This window comes from Dipteris shenzhenensis, chromosome 26 (assembly GCF_047967505.1).
Source record: "Dipteris shenzhenensis isolate YYH24624 ecotype China chromosome 26, Dip_SZ_1.0, whole genome shotgun sequence".
Classification (NCBI taxonomy): domain Eukaryota; kingdom Viridiplantae; phylum Streptophyta; class Polypodiopsida; order Gleicheniales; family Dipteridaceae; genus Dipteris; species Dipteris shenzhenensis.
In genome coordinates this window covers 11,442,615-11,460,837 of record NC_141621.1, presented here as the reverse complement: position 1 = coordinate 11,460,837, position 18,223 = coordinate 11,442,615, and the positions used below count along the sequence as shown (strand labels likewise).

General features: G+C 42.2%; 1 protein-coding gene across 2 annotated transcripts in view; it reads left to right on the top strand.

Annotated features, from left to right (window-relative positions):
* LOC147884667 (U1 snRNP-associated protein usp106-like) overlaps window positions 1–13,454 on the top strand; it is a 31,467-nt gene extending 18,013 nt beyond the window's left edge. Inside the window, exons 3-15 of one of the 2 annotated variants that reach the window (XM_087397158.1) lie at window positions 3,087–3,255; window positions 3,445–3,508; window positions 3,730–3,809; window positions 3,964–4,114; window positions 5,148–5,209; window positions 5,331–5,393; window positions 7,032–7,090; window positions 10,393–10,474; window positions 11,363–11,409; window positions 11,504–11,719; window positions 11,829–11,909; window positions 12,002–12,061; window positions 12,287–13,454. In XM_087397158.1, coding sequence (XP_087253284.1) covers window positions 3,087–3,255; window positions 3,445–3,508; window positions 3,730–3,809; window positions 3,964–4,114; window positions 5,148–5,209; window positions 5,331–5,393; window positions 7,032–7,090; window positions 10,393–10,474; window positions 11,363–11,409; window positions 11,504–11,719; window positions 11,829–11,909; window positions 12,002–12,032 — 1,105 coding nt within the window. In that variant the 3' untranslated portion in view covers window positions 12,033–12,061; window positions 12,287–13,454. Of the gene's footprint in view, window positions 1–3,086; window positions 3,256–3,444; window positions 3,509–3,729; window positions 3,810–3,963; window positions 4,115–5,147; window positions 5,210–5,330; window positions 5,394–7,031; window positions 7,091–10,392; window positions 10,475–11,362; window positions 11,410–11,503; window positions 11,720–11,828; window positions 11,910–12,001 lie in introns of both variants that reach the window. The other variant, XM_087397156.1, reaches the window with a different exon arrangement.
* Window positions 13,455–18,223: the final 4,769 nt, after the last annotated feature.

Here is an 18,223-nt window from a genome sequence, read left to right as displayed (position 1 = left end):
GAAATTGTAAGTCCATATTCTTGGCTGAATAGAAGAAATTGGTTTCCTAACAAAAACAATATAATTGGAATCCTCCATAGCTAAAATAATATAACTAGGAATAAATAGCTATGTGAAAATTGATTTTGAAACTCCACGAACACACCCTTTCATCAAGGTGGCCTTCCCTTGAACTATACTCCGTTTCTGAAACAATCAGGAAGACAACACACTACTTTTCCTTAGCAGATCCACGCTTACTCTGCAAATACCTCTTGCAATTCATAACAAACATCCGATCTTGTCGATCACATGAATTAATCCCATAGCTCCTTATATCTTTGGCTTAAGAACTTGAATATCTTTGCTATGTCCAATGCTTCGGTTTTGTCCCATCAAGGAATTCTTCCAAAATCCATGAAAGTATACTTTTGATAAATAATCAAACCAAGTGTATTTTACTCTTGTATACCTGAAATAAACAAGGAAAACAACACACAAATATTTAGGGCATAGAGGCGAAAAACTAACTATTAAATCAAATACACTTAGCCTTCCCTAAGAATCTTATTTGTATGATTGGACTTATTCTAGTCTTACAGAGGTATGTAACAATTTTGCAGATGGTTCAGTTCGTATAAATACCTATGCTTAGACTTTATAGATAATATAAATGGATTTTATACGAAAGATGAGATCACTCTTTAGCAATTATAATACACCTCTGGGTTTGTGAGATGAGAAGAGACTATTGAACTGAAAAATTTGACTTTGCATTGTGCCCATCCACATGTTTTTTTGTTCCGAGCTTAAATTGGCTGAGTGTAGGTTCACATGCACACGGGCTATGTGATTGTTGGATGTTTGAATGGGTGAGCACCTTGGACGGTGATTTTGATGAAGGTTTTGAGATTGATTGCTCTATGGGGACCATTGGGTTTTCGCTACCAATGTTGGAACCTGAAGATGAGGTCAGACAACTGTCGGTTACACAGTGTGATAAAGTTCAGATTCTCAACCTAATTCTATTAGCAAGAAAATTCATGTTACCGTTAATTGGGAAACTGTAACCCAATACATTCAATATCTTGATAATACCTCGAAGATAGAAGTAGGTAGACTTTCACACAAGGCAATGGAGGCAACCAGGCACTAAGGCTCTTACAGGGCAACAATTGAATGGATGGATTGTTGGGAATAGATGCTATTGGAGAGTTTGTAGCACACTGGGACCTTGAGCAGGCCTATGCCTAGTTTGGCGGACTGCTGTGGTACGGGACATGGGGGTTTGTGATCATGGATACGGCGCGATGGTTGGCTAACCTAAATCCTCCTTATCTGTGGTATCAGAGTATTACATCCAGGAATGGGCCTTACTATTCCTAGCCTAGATTGCCTGTTCAGTTGGTATCAGAGCCACTCTGTCGCCAGATCTCGGGCTTTTCTCCTCGTTTGTTGAAGACTTGACTCTGTGTGATGACGAGAATTCTTCTTCTATGTGTAGTGAAATCTGAAACTCTACCCCTTCCCCCCTTTATCCCTTAGTTAAATCATGATCTTGTACTCTTCCTTTTCACCCCTCTTTCAATCTCCACAACTAATTAAAAAGTTGAGTAGGGGCACATATTTGGTGCATGCATGTACAAATCTCCCTTTGGTGAAGTCGTGGATTCGACTTGCCTTTGGAATGAGAATACTGGATACAGGCCTGTTTTTTGAAGCAGGTGGATTCGAGCTTCTTCCAGTTCATGTCATGTATAGATGCTATTTGGAGGTTGGTTCGTCAACCTGAACACCTAGGTCATCAACTGCACGGGAGACCTTGGGTAGGCTGTATGAACCAGTTCTGCGCTGTTAGTTCAGCTTGTCTTGGAGCTGTTTGGTGCTGGATTGGTTGTAGCAGTAGATTGCTACTGGGCGCTGGAAGATCCTGCTCTGGAGTGTATGGCAATCCCTGGGGGAAGGGCTGGTAAGCTTTGCAGTCTGTGACAGGCTGTACAGAGGTTCTGACAGACTGTATGGATTTTCTGACATGTTCTATGCAGTTCTGGCAGGCCATACGGACTTGTATGGAATGTCTGACAGGAGGCTGAGCGGTAAATCTTTGGATCATGGGCCCGTTTGTACATGCCAAAACTCCTTTAAGGATGCTGCAGGTTCACAAATCTGCAGGCACTTGGGTTTTGGAGCTGTTGCTGTGTGCGCATACTTGGCTGGCTGTGCATGCAAGAGAACAACATCAAAGCCTGTTATGTGCACAGCTTGCATGTGTGCTTTGGTGTTGCGCGCATGTGCAAAGTCTATTTTGGTTACATGTGCTGGTGTTTTGGATACTGTATTGGGCGTCCCTCTGCCATTGACTTGATTTGAAAGGGGGACAGATATCTGTCTTCACGCGAAACTTATATACAGACTCATAATAAATAAACAGACCTTTTGTTTTAGAAGACATTGACCTGTACAGTAGTAAACGTTTGTAGATGCATTTGTAGTGTAGCGAAGGTGTATGGGGGCAAAATAGCTAAATTAGTGGATGCCTGTTGTCTATGGAGTTGGAATCCTTAAGAAGCTGAGGTCTTACAGGCTACAATTTCTGTTTCTGGAATGGGAACTATATCGTTTTCAGTTTTCTATATTCAGCTTCAATGACCACTTAACCAATTTATGTATGACAGATGTAAATTTTTTCCATCTTGTGACCGCTCCCTTTGGGCGTCTCATGTTTTCTGCCTTCAGCACATGAATTGCGTCGAAGGCAAAAAGACCCCTTTCTACCTCTTGTGTTGCTATATGTAGCTTCAGTTTATTATGTGTATTTCTAGTACGAGAAATTTTGTACATGGGAAGGCCATGAATCTAAGCCGTGTACATTGAGCTGGATTTGCGTAGTCTTTCAAGCTTCAGGATGTTTTGCATTTTAGAATGAGTAGGGTTCACCAATTTAAGAATAAATGATAACCTTCACTTTAAGATATGAGGAGGCCAAAGCAAAAGGAAAAGACAATTAGCATAGAGAGTTAGAGGACATATTGGAGAAATATTTGGACTCTTTAGAAGGTTTTACAATTGTGCAATTTAAGGGAAAATGTGAGCCTTCACTGGTAAAGATATGAGGAGGCCAAAGCTAAAGGAAAAGACAATTATGATCGAGAGTTAGAGGATGTATTGGACAAACACGTACTGGACTGTGATAGGAAGATTGTCCGTGCCCTCAAGCGCCTTGAAGATGAAGATGCCAAAGCAGCTACGGCCATTGCAGTTTCGGAAGTAACTAAGGTAATAAATAGGAAATTTCTATAATGATTTTCTTATTATTTAATTAATGCCATTTTTTAAGTTTACTTTACAAGCAATGCGATCTTTTTGGGCAGTTTCTTGTGTCGAGGCATGAGCAATAAAGGAATGCTTTGAGTGTGTGTTTTGGTTTTGCTTGTAAGATTATTTATTGTTATTTTGTGGTTTTAGTCCCCAGAAGCTGCGGAATATACTAGGCAAATCAAGGAGAAACTGAAAGAAGCAGAGTACCTAGGTGAGATACTGTTTTGAGGCATTTTGAGGATGCACTGTTCAGGTGGTAGTTCCCAGATTAAATCCAGTGTTCCTGCACGGTCGGCGATTTAGCATCTATTTCTTATGAAGACAATATGATAGGTTTTTCCAATGCATCTGTTTTGTATATATGAAGACAGTTTGCTTCATGATAGTTTTGCCAATGCTTTTTTGTTGATGCTGTTTGTTTCGTTTTTGTAGATTTGGAAGGGAGGGCTGATGATAAGATCAGAATTATGGAGCAAGTTGAGGAACTGAGAGCCAAAAGGGCTGATCGTCAGGTATGAAATAGTTTGACGTTGGCACTGGGCAGATAGAATGTCGTGCAAAACATGGACGTAAGAGGCAGAATGCTAATGTAAGAAGCCACGAATATCTCTAACATTTTCTAGGTTTTTGCTAATCAATTAATTCTTAAAGTGGGATATTGAATAGGCAATGTCGCTACTGGATGCTTTCAACAAGGACAGAGCCTTGATGCCTCAGCCTCTTCCAGCTCCACCTCCTTTAGCACCCTTGCCATTTCCTCCTGATGCACGCACACAGGAGATGATCAAAGAAAAGTTGAAGAAGGCGGAGGAACTTGGTAAGCTATTTTGTAGATATTACAGTAGTAGTGGGGATGGCAGGTTTACATCATTTTTTGAGCATTAACAAAGAGCTATGGTGATTGCTGCATATTAGATAATGTAGTGAGGTTCCTTTTAAAACATTTTGAGGGTTAACAATGGTCACACAGTTCGTTGTCTGTGATAGCTTATAGCCAGTTTCCTTTAAAAGCATTAGTACATTGACACTTTCTTCTCACACACACACACACACTTACATTTCTTCTTCTCTTGTTCTTCCTTTTTGTGGTTGTAGTTGGTGAATTGGATGTTATAGCTGAGTAAGCATTGGGTTTACTGAAATCCTTTGAAGCTAGATGGTAGCTTATTGTCGAGTACTGATGAGAAGATAAATGTAGCTTTTCTTACAAAGCGATTTTTATTTAAAACTTTCATGCCTCTTCTAAATTTCCTTCTTCTATTTGTCTCTTTCTCTCTCTCCTCTCCCTCTCTCTCTTTTATATATATATATATATATGTATGTATGTATGTACACACACACACACACACACACACACACACACACACACGCACGTGTGTGTGTACTCTCGAGCTCCCTACTCTCGAGCTCCCCATTATGGGGAAGCTACTGTGTTATATAAAGGATAAAAAATTTTCACCCAAAAAAAAAAGTGTGTACATACACACACACATGTATATGTATATGTATATACATGTGTGTGTATATGTATATATGTGTGTGTGTGTATAGTGTAGTGACAAGTCATATCTTTGATTTTGGTAGTCAGAGGCTTCCATGACTCTGCATATTCCCTTTAAAAAGGAAGAGATTTGGTGGGCTTGTTTAATGGCACCTCTCACATGCTAAGAATAACTGCACACAGTTCTAAATTTATCTAGGTGAGATGTTAAGCTTAGGGGTTTGGTATAGTTTTGAGAATTCGAACAATGGAGTTGCTGCTCATCAAATACAATTTCTGTTCCTGTAGCTCATTGATTGTCTGTCCATGTGCGAGGTCATTTTTCTTAGGTATTATGACTTTTGCGCAGGTGAGCTAGGAATGGTTGATGAAGCACAAAAAGCAATGGAGGAGGCAGAGGCTTTGAGGAAGGTAATCTATGCTTCACAACTGTTATTTGTTTGAAGTCGCCGAGGATAGTCATATTTATGGCCAATTTACAAGAAGTTGAATAAACAAAGGAGCTTATTGTGACATTGTAATTACTTGACAGTTGAGCGCACGGCAAGAACCGGTGACAGACCCTGCAAAGCTAGCAGCTGTGGATGTGCGCATTGTGAGTATTCTTAGTAGGGTTTGATTTGTAATTCGAAGTAAAGGTCTCATGTCCATGACTCTTGGGTAACATGCTTAAGGTCATATCTTTTCTTTGGTTTTGTGGTTGGTGGATGAGCCTGTGACAGATGCTGTAAACTTGGCAGCTGTAGATGTGCACAATGTGAGTGCTTTTATAATGTTTTCAGTATTTGCTTTGCCAAAAACCTTAACCTCACACAAAGCTTTGCAGGTGAAAAATAACTCCTGCCACAAAACTTCATCGGATATTTGTTAAAGATCGTCTGTGCGTGCGCGTGCAAGTTTTTGTGCGTGCACTCGCGTATGTGCACATGTGTGTGCGGCAGAGGTTGGTGTGGGTTGTATGCATGTGCATGTGCGTGTGCACATTCATCTTTCCCCCTTTTTGGGTGTTTTTTTCTTTTTTTGTGTGGGGGGGGGTGTTTGGTCTTTTGGAGTTGCCAGTCAGATTCTTTGTGTGGGCAGCCGTACTATAAATAAAGCTACATGTCTTCTGGATCAGAATCTAAATTTTGTTTGGAGTTTCTATGGCATGTGAAATTGTTTCTGTGCTGTTCTTGCTGAATCTCCTGTTAACTCTTGTCTTGCTCTGCACTTGAATTTCGATTCTGTTGCTCTGATTGTTGTTGACTTCATCATAGCACACATGAGATCTTTCAAATGAAAGGATAGTGTGGGTGGTTGTGCAATCACAAATCAAGTCTCATGCATATATTTGAGAGTGCTGTAAAACCTTTCAGCATATTGTTGCAGAGTCACATATCTTCTCCCATGTAATATGGTTCGTTGTGTCTGTAACATTCACTTTTGCTTAAGCTGATTTCCTTCCTGGCAGTGTCCTTACTCTGCTACTCTGTAATGTATAGTCTGAAAACTTTTATATGTCGTTGCAGCTTTTTGTATATCATTCCCAAAGAGCCCTGGTTGGAGGAACAAATGTTTCACATTTCTTGTAAGTCTGAGCTTGCCTTGTTTTGGATGAATATAAGCAGCAGCGATACATCCTTTGCTTTGAGGACCTTGGTCGTGGGAACATCAAATGATTCGTTCTGTGTGACAAACAAGACTGATTCAATTGTTTTCATCATCTGAGTCTGTGTGTTGGTTACTGTAGTGTTGCTTGAGGTTGTGTACATGTTTGAGGTATTCAGATATCACGCATCACTGGCTCAAAGATGTCTTGCTACCACTGCTTCTTGTCCTCTATTTAGATTGTTGCAGTAGCGCTCGTTTCCAGTAATATTTGATGTTGTAGTTGCATAAATGATAAGTTCTTGATCTAAGTTAAAATCCCAGCTTTTTCATTTCAAGTATAGGTCAAAGTCTGAAAAAAGATTTGCATCTCATTTGGTTTGTGTTGCGTTGCTTTTCTTTTCTATTTGCATTTTGGGTGAAAGTTTTTTCAATGATAGTTTTCTGGAAGCTCCCTGTGGTCACCTATACAAATATTGGGTTTATTGAAGGGTGCTTCTTAATGATGATGGTCAGTAGCAGCTCGTTGTGATCACTGTGATAAGACTTAATATGTGAAGTGATTGCCTAGAGCCTCATGGAGTTCTTTCTATATATCAGTGTTTTTCTTTTCTAATGTGGTGAATATTCTTATGACAAGTTGCAGACAGATCAAAAGCTCCGAGTTTGTGACATTTGTGGTGCATTTCTAAGTATATATGACAGGTATCTCTTTGTCTCATGCACAAGTTCATGCACGCACACACGTACTCACCCCAATTTATATGCACATGTGCAAATTCCTGACAATGCATATGCGAGTGTTTTCTGAATATTGAAATTCTGTGAGACTAGCACTTTTGTTGGACCTAAAAGCAAATGATTGCCAATATATTTTAGCCTTCTTCGAGAGTGTCTTATCATTATATAAATTTAAGTTTTGGTTTTGTGTGTGTGTGTGTGAGAGTGTATGTGTGTGTGTGAGAGAGAGAGAGAGAGAGAGAGAGAGAGAGAGATTTTATTAGAGTCTTTGGAATACTGATGGGAGAGAGAGAGGGAGGGGAAGGAGGGAGGGAGGGAGTTTTTGGAATACCAAAGGGTCTCATACACCCATGATGAATACAAAGGAAAACCCAATGTCCTGAGCATAACGGCGTCAATACATAGAGAGAACTCTTTGGGCGCTCGAAGTGGGCGCTAGTAGGGGCATCAACTCTGGGAGGGGGGCGTCGATGTGTGAGGCTGATGTGGTGGCATATAACCTGTGATAGGTCGCTGGCGACTACTGACGCGTGAGGTCCGCTTTGGTCTCCCGGCTATAGCCTTGCGGCGAACAAGTGCCATCGTCACCCCAGTGGGTCGGGCCTCAGTCTAATGAGCATGGAGGGTAGGTCCTCTAATCCTCAATGCGCCCACGAGTCTGGCGTGTCTCTAGCTTTGGCTTGGGTCTGCGAAGCCGCCGTCTCTGTGGGTCCTGTTGGTCAGTGTTGTCTGGCTGGAAAACCTCAGTGATCATACTCTCAGTGGGGTTTTGTTGTGTGTCTTGATCACCTCTACGTGCTCTGAGCAACCGCTCCTTGTGTATGAGAGAGAGAGAGGGAGAGGGAGAGGGGTCTGGTGATTTTACTATAAAAAAGAGAGGGGGGTCTAGTGAAGGCCAAAATGACTTCCCTAGGATCACATATGTTTAGATTGCTTTGGAGCTAGATAATTATACTTATTATGATTCATGGCCTCAACCGTAATTTTAGAGAATGCTGATCAGAGGGGATATCCCCAAGTGTAATTTGCGCGTCAACCCTCTATCTGAGCTGTCGAGTCACTGGCTCTGGGTCACGATCGTGGGGGTTCGTGTGATGTGGTAGGAAAAACTCCGTGATAGGGCTGAGAGAGAGAGAGAGAGAGAGAGAGAGAGAGAGAGAGAGAGGGAGGGTATGACATGATATGATTGTATTAAAGTCCGTGTGAGACCCTTCATGATCTATGGGAGTGGGGCTTGTATTATACATTCATACACACACACACACATCTCTCTCTCTCTCTCTCTCTCTATATATATATATATATATATATATATATATATATATATATATCCAGACAAGCGCTGGTAGCACAAATGTTAACATGGGGAGGAGAGAAGAAACAAAATGCTTACCAAAACTTATGAATATGGCACTATTCTAGAGCAAAGATCAACAAAGAGATAAAGGAATTGGGAGTCACGACACACATTCCAAGCAGAGTTTCGTCCCAAACTCTGGACGGTAGATCATTTGGTTGCCATAAGGGCTGCAACAGAGGGAGCCAAGCATAAGAAAGACGATGTCTACTGTTGCTTTGTGGATTTCAAGAAAGTCTTCGATACGAGTCCATGTAAGAAGCTATGGGAAAGACTAGAATCCCTCAAGAACTCAGAGAGGCCACATACCGACTCTATGGGAGAGTTCTAGCAAAGTTAGCAAAGCTGATGGATCATGCTCCAAGGCGAAAGCTGTCATAGGCAGTGACATAGGGGTTAAGCAAGGCTGCACCCTCTCACCGACTCTTTTCGGCCTCTTTATCGATGAGTGGATAATAATACACAGCAAGGAGGGTGTCCAGATTGCAGAATATGCTCTGATAATACTTATCTATGAGAGAATTCTGCAAACCCTCAAGAATGCAGGTCAATATTGACAACACAAAAGTAATGGTGATTGCCGCTTTGACGTGTAGTCCTCCAATTCTGATCTTCAAAGCATTATCACGTCTAGCTGCATGTTCATTGGTCTTTTACTGGATGTCAGATATATTTGCCTCTGCATCAAACTCTACAGTTACGTCTTTTTTAACAGTTTGTACTTCAGTATGAACTAGATCTTTAACCGTAGAAACTAATTTAGGGGTAGGAAGGGAAGCCTGGCAAGACTTTACAACCTCTTCAATTACTGCTTGCTTACGAGGTCCCTCAGGCCACTGCATCCGCTAGTTGCATCTTTCAATCTCTCACCTCTTGCTGTAGATAATAAATCTGCTCATGGTGCCCAATGATGGGCTGGTTTAGACCTCCTCGTAGGTATGTGTGCGCATATGGAGAGGGTGTCCTAGCTGCAATTGTGGCATATCGTAGCCTGCTGGCTGAAGCTGTTGGGGTGGAGGGAGACTTTGAAGAGAGGCTGGGCCACTAACCCCCCAACTGCACAAGGGATTTCGGCGCAGCTCGGGGTTAGACACTGCTCGACCTGACCCTTGTGTGAGGTAGTGGGCGTTGCTAAGCGGCTAGACTATGACAGGCTACACTTTGGGCTACGACAGGATATGCTGAGGGCTACGACGGGTTACGACCGGCTACGTTGACGTCTACGACAATGGGATAAGCTACGGGGTACATTGAGGGCTATGATGACGGGCTAGAGAGAGAGGGAGAGAGAGGGGGGGGGTGATATGAGGTGGTTGTATTAAAGTCCGCGGGAGACCCTTCAATATGTATGGGATTGGTGAACAGTACCAACTAGTAGTGATCCCTTACATCCAGTGAGAGAAAATATGACAACTCGTCATGTCTTGAGTACGTGTTGGGCTAGCTTGTGTGCTAGACATGTTCCAAAATCTCTTTCAAGTAGGTTCCTGCTCTAGTAGATTTTTTAGATAGCTGCTGTCTCCATATCCTTCTCTGATGTGTGCATAGGCTCTACATTTCAGAAGTACATGCTGTTCATCTTCTACTTCCCCTATGGGGCAGATTCTGCAGAGAGAGAGAGAGAGCTTTTCTGTTGTTGAAGAGGATCAAGGGTAGCTTGGTGTGGTTCTCGGAATGGGTTAGAGGCTTCAGTAAGAGGTTGCCGATACTAAACTAACTCGTGCTAGTCAACTAATTAATTTCTTAAATTTTCTCTTTCGTTCTCTCTTTTATTTTCTTTGTAGAATTTGAGACTTTAGAGCCTTTTTTTTTTCTGAATTCATACAATTGGATATATTATAGTCTTACAAAGATACATAACTTTTTTTGGTAGCCTGGCTTTGTTCTGATTGTGTGTTATTGTTGACAGTGATCGGCGATTAGCGGATCATTTTGGGGGAAAGCTTCACTTAGGCTACATGCAAATCCGTGAGAAACTGCAAGACCTTAAGGTATATACACCGATCTTCTTCTCATTTTTATCTTATGTGGCTTTCAAGGGGTTTGATATGTGATCTTAGTGATCAAGCAATGGATTCCTTTGAAGAATGGCTCTTAGAACTAGGGCGTGTTATCTCTATTCTCTTTCAAAGAAGCAAACATGCTGGTAAACAATTGCTCAAAGGGAACAATGATGCAGCATCGTAAACACAAATAGAGCATGCACTTACACCTAGGTTTTCAAGTCCTACGAAAGTTTTGTGACTTCTGCTAGGATTATTTGTAAACTTCTTCAATGATGTACATGTTCCTTTGTGGGAGATTTTACCATGGACTGCACACACAGAATTATGAGTCCTGAAGGATTAGGTGTCTGCTGCATGTGAGAAGGTTAAGCTTTCCTTTTGCTCTTAGATTTTGAGTGTAATGGTGTCTGTATCTTTATGATGTGCATTTAGTCCGTCTCTGTTGAGTGTGTGTTTGTTTGAGTCTTCAATCTGTCTGGCTTTCTCTTTCTGTGGCCTCATAGATCTGTCGTTTAGGAATGCGTACATTTTCTGTCTGCTGTTGGACGAGTTCTTGTGTACTGTTGTGGACCTATCCCTAAATCTTTCTGCTACTTGGTTTTCGATATAGAAGGAGCAAGTTTAAAGCTTCGAATCCTCAACATAGTGTTTTATGTGAATGGTTTGAGTTTTCCTTGATACTGTTACTTGGTTTTCGATATAGAAGGAGCAAGATTAAAGCTTTGAATCCTCAACATAGTGTTTTATGTGAATGGTTTGAGTTTTTCCTTGATACTGTCTCTTCCTAAAGGATGACGTGCTGTTTGAATTGGCTTGTATTCCAATTTGCCTCTTAATTCCTTACCGGTTTGTTGGATGGACAATTGCTTGCAGGATGAGCGAACGAAGGGTCGCAAAACTGAGCGTGGTGATGATGATAGGTCTGTCGGATCTGTTCAAATACCTTGCTGCAACATTGCAATTGCTGATTTGTACGATATCATGGTCTGATGTCGTGTCTAACAAACATTTCAGCATGTCAAAGAACAGGCAAAGTGATCAAGGCGCTAGCAGAGAGAGAGAGAGGGCTGACGGAGATTATGATAGAAGGCGTGATTATGAGCGTGAGAGAGAGAGGGACCGTGTGAGAGAGAGAGTTCGTGACACACAAAGCAGGGAGAGAGATCGAGGATCTGACAGGGACTCTGACAGGGGGCGTGATCGTGCTCGTGAACCTCGTAGTCATCGGATGTAAGTCCCAAGAGAACCTCATGTCTTCCAAATATTTGGCAGTATCATCTTACCTGGCAATTGTCTAGCTCAGTGCTCAGTGGATGTTATTTGTTTCATCCATGCGCAGGTCGCGGTCACGCTCAAGAGAGCGTTCAAGGGAACAAACAGGTGGAAGATCTCGGGACCGAGATCGGGGTGATTATCATAGGTTTGTAAATTGTTTTTATGTTTATGGCTATTCTTGACAAACATTCTTTATCCTGAACATAGGTTGATTCTTCTGAGCATTGACATTTGCAGGCATTCAGATAGTCGATACAACCGCTACTAGTCTCGATGGAGGGAGCACACTGCATCTTTGTGAGTGTTTTTGAAGGCAATTGCAATTTTGCCCCTGTTTTCGGAGCTTAGACTTAAATGTGGTTTCACTACCTGTGGTCCTGTACTGGGAAACCAAATCAATCTCTGCAAGGATATGATGGATATGGGCTCACAATTTGATGCTTATTTTTTTGGTGTTGGATATCTGCTTCTCGCGTTTTCAGTTTTTGGCAAACTTTGACAACTGCTTTCCCATTTGAACAGAAGATGCGTATTATGGAAAGGTTTGTCCTTTCCTTTACCCTCTTGCTACCGCAGTACTTGTATATATCCTTGAGCTAGAATTCGGCTTGAAGAGTTTCAAAATGGCCACTGTTACAAGGTTTGTGCCATTCAGTATGTGACCTGTAAGTCCGACCACTATAGCATTTCACATTGTCTCCAAGCAGTTATTTGGCTTGGCTTTTTCGATCATAGTTTGAATGCAGCGATTTGTTTCAGAATTTGTTGTTTCTGTACTAATCTCGACTCCCTTCCACCACACACAATAAAAAGGGAAAGGGCATAAACAAGAATAGCTTCTTTGCTTCCGTGTGTTGGAATTTCATTCTGCTCAGATTGCAGGCCTGCCCTCTGCAACAAGGGAATAGTCTCTGCTCATATTTGCAATAGTTCTTTTAATGCCTGGATTCTATGATTAGATCTTGTGGCTTGGTATAAAGTTATCCAATACACGACGGAGATCTGTTTACCTGTAGCTTAAAAGGTTAGTCTTAAGTTGTCACAACTAAGCCAGTCTTGAGTTTGAGTGAAAGCTTATGCATCGTTTGTTTATAGGGTTGCATTGGTAAATTCAAGGCCCTTGTATAGCAGCATGTGTGAGGGGCAAATATGTTGAAGCCACATTTCCCAGCTGATAGCCAGTAGTGTGGCATTCTACCGAGTGTCCTGCTCTCAAAATCATGTGTTTTCAAAACAAAATTTAAGAAATTTCCCATGTAGCTCCTTGCCCCAGCTCTCCATTATCTCTTTGGCAGCAGGACGTATGTGAGCGCAGTTCATGGCAGGATTAGCCATGCTGTTCTTACAACATAACAGCTCTTTCCGCAGGGGGAACTGGCTTCATGTTGTACTGTGGCAGTATGTGATCAACTCAAGTCCTTTATTACATTATCAGGATAGTGCTTTCTGTCTCGTGGATACAAAGGATACTTCTGGTACTGCCTGACAGAAGCCGCCTGCGGTATGTCAAATTTTGTACTAGTGTGGGAATGATTGGATCAATGATGAATGATTGATGATTTTTACTCACAGTACTAACACCGTCATATCGTGCAAGCTATTATTTGTGATTAAGTAGTCAATTACTTGAGTTAGACAAGTTATTTCCACACTGTATTTTCTTCCTGCTACATGACGTGGGATTAAGATATTGAGCAAAACATAGGTGTTGTGAAAAGTATCGTTTCATAGAGATACTGTTTCCCCCTTGAACGCCTGTGTGCCCCCCCTCTTAAATAAAAACACCCGTGTGTGTGTGTGTGTGTGTCCTTTTTGGTACCAAGCTTTATCAAAGCAGAGTGTCTGCATTACTCTTTGGTTCCAAAGGGGAGAATGGGAAATCTGGGTAAGGGGACGTGTCAAATGATGTGCTGCTATTTTATGTTAGATAATATCATTGCTCAACATCTCTCTCTCTCTCTCTCTCTCTCTCTCTCTCTGCATGAAATGGATCAAGCTTCTTGGTAGAGCGTGCTTGTGGATAATTTTATCCTAAATAAATGCACCTGGTTAAATTTTGTAATGTTGCATGGGTGTGGGATTGGGAGGTAATTTTTGATATTCTGAAGTCATTGAACTTGTATATTTCTTCATCTTAAGGTGCTGTAGTTAGATATTGTAGCCTTGAATATTTTTATATTGGTAATTGTTTTGTGCTTGCATAAAATTTAAAGATTCTTGACTTGCATTGTGGTGCTCGTCGTCTTGCAAAAATTGTGTTCTTTGGTTGTACGAGACCCACAAGATGATAGAGATCTAGGTTTTCAATAGAGAAGGAAAACTTAACAACTGACGCACAAAATTAGTCACCCTCACAATATTTAAGTAATATTGAAAGGTGAATGCAAAGCCGGGATGACAATTGTTTACTCCATGCTCGATCCAAGTGGCAAATTTAGGCTCCAAGTGACAAAATTAGGCCTAGGAAGAAACCTTTTCACGAAGTAAATTGATTGCTTGTGGTTCAAGGACCATGGAGTCTACATAAGTATGTTAGCTTTGTTATGAGGTGTCTTGTTTGCAAGCTGAGTACCCATTCACTATACTTGAGGGACGTCATTGGTAGGGTGGGTTGTGGGGTGCGAGAATTTTGTAATGTTGCAAAGATGTGGGGTTGCTCATGTAGTTGGGGAGTTTTTCATCCTTACTATTATCTAAGCCTTGCATTAAGGCATTGTGTTCATTTTCTTTTACAGGCTGTCTAATAAAAATATTTTAAACACAAAAGGTCCATCATAGAATTGATGGGATATCTCAAGGTATATGTCCCAGGCACACCTTGGTTTCTATGTGTGTGTGCTAGAGACACAGTTAGGTGCCCATAAGCACTGTTAGGTGCTGGTAGAAGCCACATAGGATGATTGAGAGAATCTAGGAGATGATTGTGGAGCTCAGAGGTCATTAATGATGTCAGTGATCATGTAAGAGGTGCCTATTTAAGGACCTCACCTTTCTTCATTCCATAAGCAAGAATTTTCAGTTTGTGTTCACTGCATGCTTTCCTTTCAGTTTACCAACATGGTATCAGAGTCCTTTGATCCTCCTTGAGTCCATTTGTGCCACATCATCATCTTCTTCTCCATCTTCTTCTTCTTCATCTTCACCATTTCTTCCCTTTCTTCCCAAATCTTGCTAAAGCTTGTTCTCCCTAGTTCTCCGCTATTCTCCAAGTCCTTCCTGTTGGAGATACTCCTCGTTTGAGCGAACTTCCACCCGCAAGCAATTGAAAAAAAAGCGTTTGTTGGTTGCCATTCTCCAAACAACGCATTTTTTCGTCATTCTTCTGTTGCATAATACTCCGTGTCTGTTGTACCATTGCTCGAGACCTTTTAGGAGTAGATGGGCAATCTCAAGACGAACATTTTGAGTCACTTTGCAGCCCATTTGGTTCAGTAACGAAGGAGAAAATATCAAAACACAGGTTCAGTCTGTAGTAACTCCCTCGGGCAAAACAGCGTGCCATTTCGTCCAACCGTGCCATTTCGCCCAATCTCTGTGCTGGATCTTCTTTGGTATATGAGCTTTCTTTTGCTTCAGAAAGTCCTCTTTTCTTTGCTTTGAAGAGTGAGATACAAGCCCTCCAAGTTCAGGTCTTTGTTTTGGAGAGTTTCAACAAGGTTGTGAGTGTGATGCGCTACTTTAGCATTTCTGAGGTTTTAAAGTTTTGAAAAACATTTGTACAACTGTGGCTACAACTTTCTTTTAAGTTGCGATACTTGGATTTGCTTGGAAAGCTTTCATTTAGTCACCTCTATGAAGCATGTAAGTGAAAGCATCATTGAATTGTAGTATGAAATTTGGTAACAAGTCTTTGCTACATTAAATGCTTATACTTTGAAGCTTTTCAGTTGTTTTTTTAGCCTTGTAAGAGAGAGGACACTGCCTAATTCTTGGGTTAGACCCTCTCATGGCTACCATCTTGAATATGCATAAGTTCAATGGTATTTTTGACAAATATGGAAGTAATCATCATTGCAACCTTTTAAGGTATAAGGAGGACTATGATCATGTGAATGATAGAATGTTGGTGTTATGATTGATTGAGTCTGTGCTCACTATTGCTCCCTGTCAAGAACATGCATTAAAAAATACAAGATTGGTTAGGGGAAATCCTATCCTTATAGGAATATATTGAAGAAATGGAGCTATACATATTCAACTCATGAATAGAAAGCTCCTATCCTTTCAAAGAACCCAAAATAGTAAAAGTTTAAAGATTAAGAATGTAAGTAGAAATTTGTGAGGAAAAAAAATCCAAACTTAACATGGGGTGAGCAATGCACGTCCTCTCCGATTATTTAAAAATGTGGGAGCATGTCCCTCTCTCACGAGCTTTTGCTTTTAGTCCACATCTTAGCTCTACTTTCAGTTCTACTTTAACTCAGCTTTCAGTTGTGTTGTATGTATTTCAGATGCAGAAAGTTCTCTTGTGTTGAGTTCCGCGTGTGTTCCCGTTCTAGAGAATGGTCATATCTCACTAGACAACTTGCATGGCAAGGAGAAGAGTACAAGGATGTGGTTGCCAATCTGACAGTCGGAGCTCCTAGATTCGGAGTTCGTAGATGGTACTGCACTCTATGTCGATGGCTCTACAGCTAGTCTAGAGAGGGTCAGAGGAGTGCTGTCCATTATTGCCATGCCTCTAGAGCTTGCAAAATTTGGACCAAGTTAGTTGGCTTCTTCATAGGCACAAAGATGAGTCAAGATGTTCGTGGTTGGGGAGCGGATTTTGGTGGATCCCGAAAGGAGGGATGGCCAAATACCTAGGTTGTTAGGTAGGCATTGACATATCGGCAAAGCAGCAGTTCAACCTTGTTCTGGAGAGTGTTTGGCAAAAGCTCTTGTATTGGAGCCTTGCTAAACTCTCACTTTCGTAGAGCGAGCATTAGTGATGAACCATGTACTCCTTGCCACGTCCTGGTACATTGCTTCTTGTTGGTGCTTTCACCAAGGCTACATGGGGCAGCTCTAGTGCTTGGTTCATAATTTTCTCTGGTCTAGATTGGATGGCACATGTGACACCAGAACCAGGGTGGCCTCATAGACAATGATTTTGCCCTAGGCATAGGGTGGACTTGGCATTATTGATCTAGAGATGCAGAGAAGAGACCTCTTGGGCAAGTTGGTAGTGTGAGGCCTCACCCCAGGTGTGCAGAACCCTGAAAGATCCTACTTCAGTGGGGGCTTCTTGGGGATACACCTCGCACCGGTGGTGGGAAGTGGCAGTAGTCCTACAGGTGGATCTTCTTCGAGGCTTCACTTATAGGGAAGGGTTCTCTGCTGTTAATGCGGAGCATCTAGAGAGATTGGCAGGACTCATATGGGTTAGGCCATCTTGTAGAGAGGAGACATCTGCTCATATGGCATCCGGAGTTCGAAGATTTGGAGGGGTTCATGCTTGGGTAGCAGACTCATATCGGATGGGCACAATGGGATAGGGGACCGGCCAGTTCCTTTAGGACATGGAGATGACTCTCTAGAGCGATACAGGCCTACAGATAGGCCCTGTCTTACCTCTGAGGAGTAGGCATCAGGATGCAGGAGATTGAGGAGGCGATCTCGAACTCTTGGTGGGAGAAATTATAGAGCCCTTGGACCCCCCATAGTTGGCTAGCACAATGCTCGCAGACACGGGTACCGCTCTGGATACGCTTCTTTTGGGGGTCTCTTGGTGCTCCCCAATCTCGAGTCTATATGGTGGAATCGAGAGGGTAAATGCAGGCTAAGTCAGAGATGGAAGAGGAGACAGAGGTGGACTTAGAGGACCTGGAGTGGCAGAGGGTCAAGATTGTTGGCCACTTGAGTAGGACTTGGTACATCAACCCCTCCATAATCTTATTAACCTGAGAGGAAGCAGTGTGGTGCCTTGGGATTTGGGAGGGAAGACCCTTATGTGACATTTTGTGGGATTGGCTCACTTGCATAGGGCATTTGGATTGGGTAGAGTAGGTCTTCTTCTCATATACTACTGGCATTCGGATCGGTGGAGGAGGTCTCCTTCTTCTTGTACACTACTCGCATTGGGCGTCGTTTATCGCTTGAGGAAACAATATGGTTCCCCATGAGGGAGCACCATTAGCTAGAGAAGATGTCCCGAGAGAGGTCATAGGTCGCTGTTGGCCCTGCCCTTGGACAAGTTTGCGCCCACGAAACATTTCTTATTTCTTCTACGAGTTTGCGCATGGGGCTTGCCAATCGGCCCCTGGCTAGAGCAGGTGCGGATAGATGGCAGATGAGTGGGTTAAGTGGACAGAGTTTTGGAGACAATCCGGCACTGTCTATGGGGCTTCCTTGTTGTACAATGGATATGGCTGGCGTCCTTCAGGATTGTTGCCAACAGACTGAGGATGGATTTCACATGGGGGATGGTGGCCTAGCTCACGGAGGGAGGCCATGCCTTTGCAATCGACCCTGTCACAC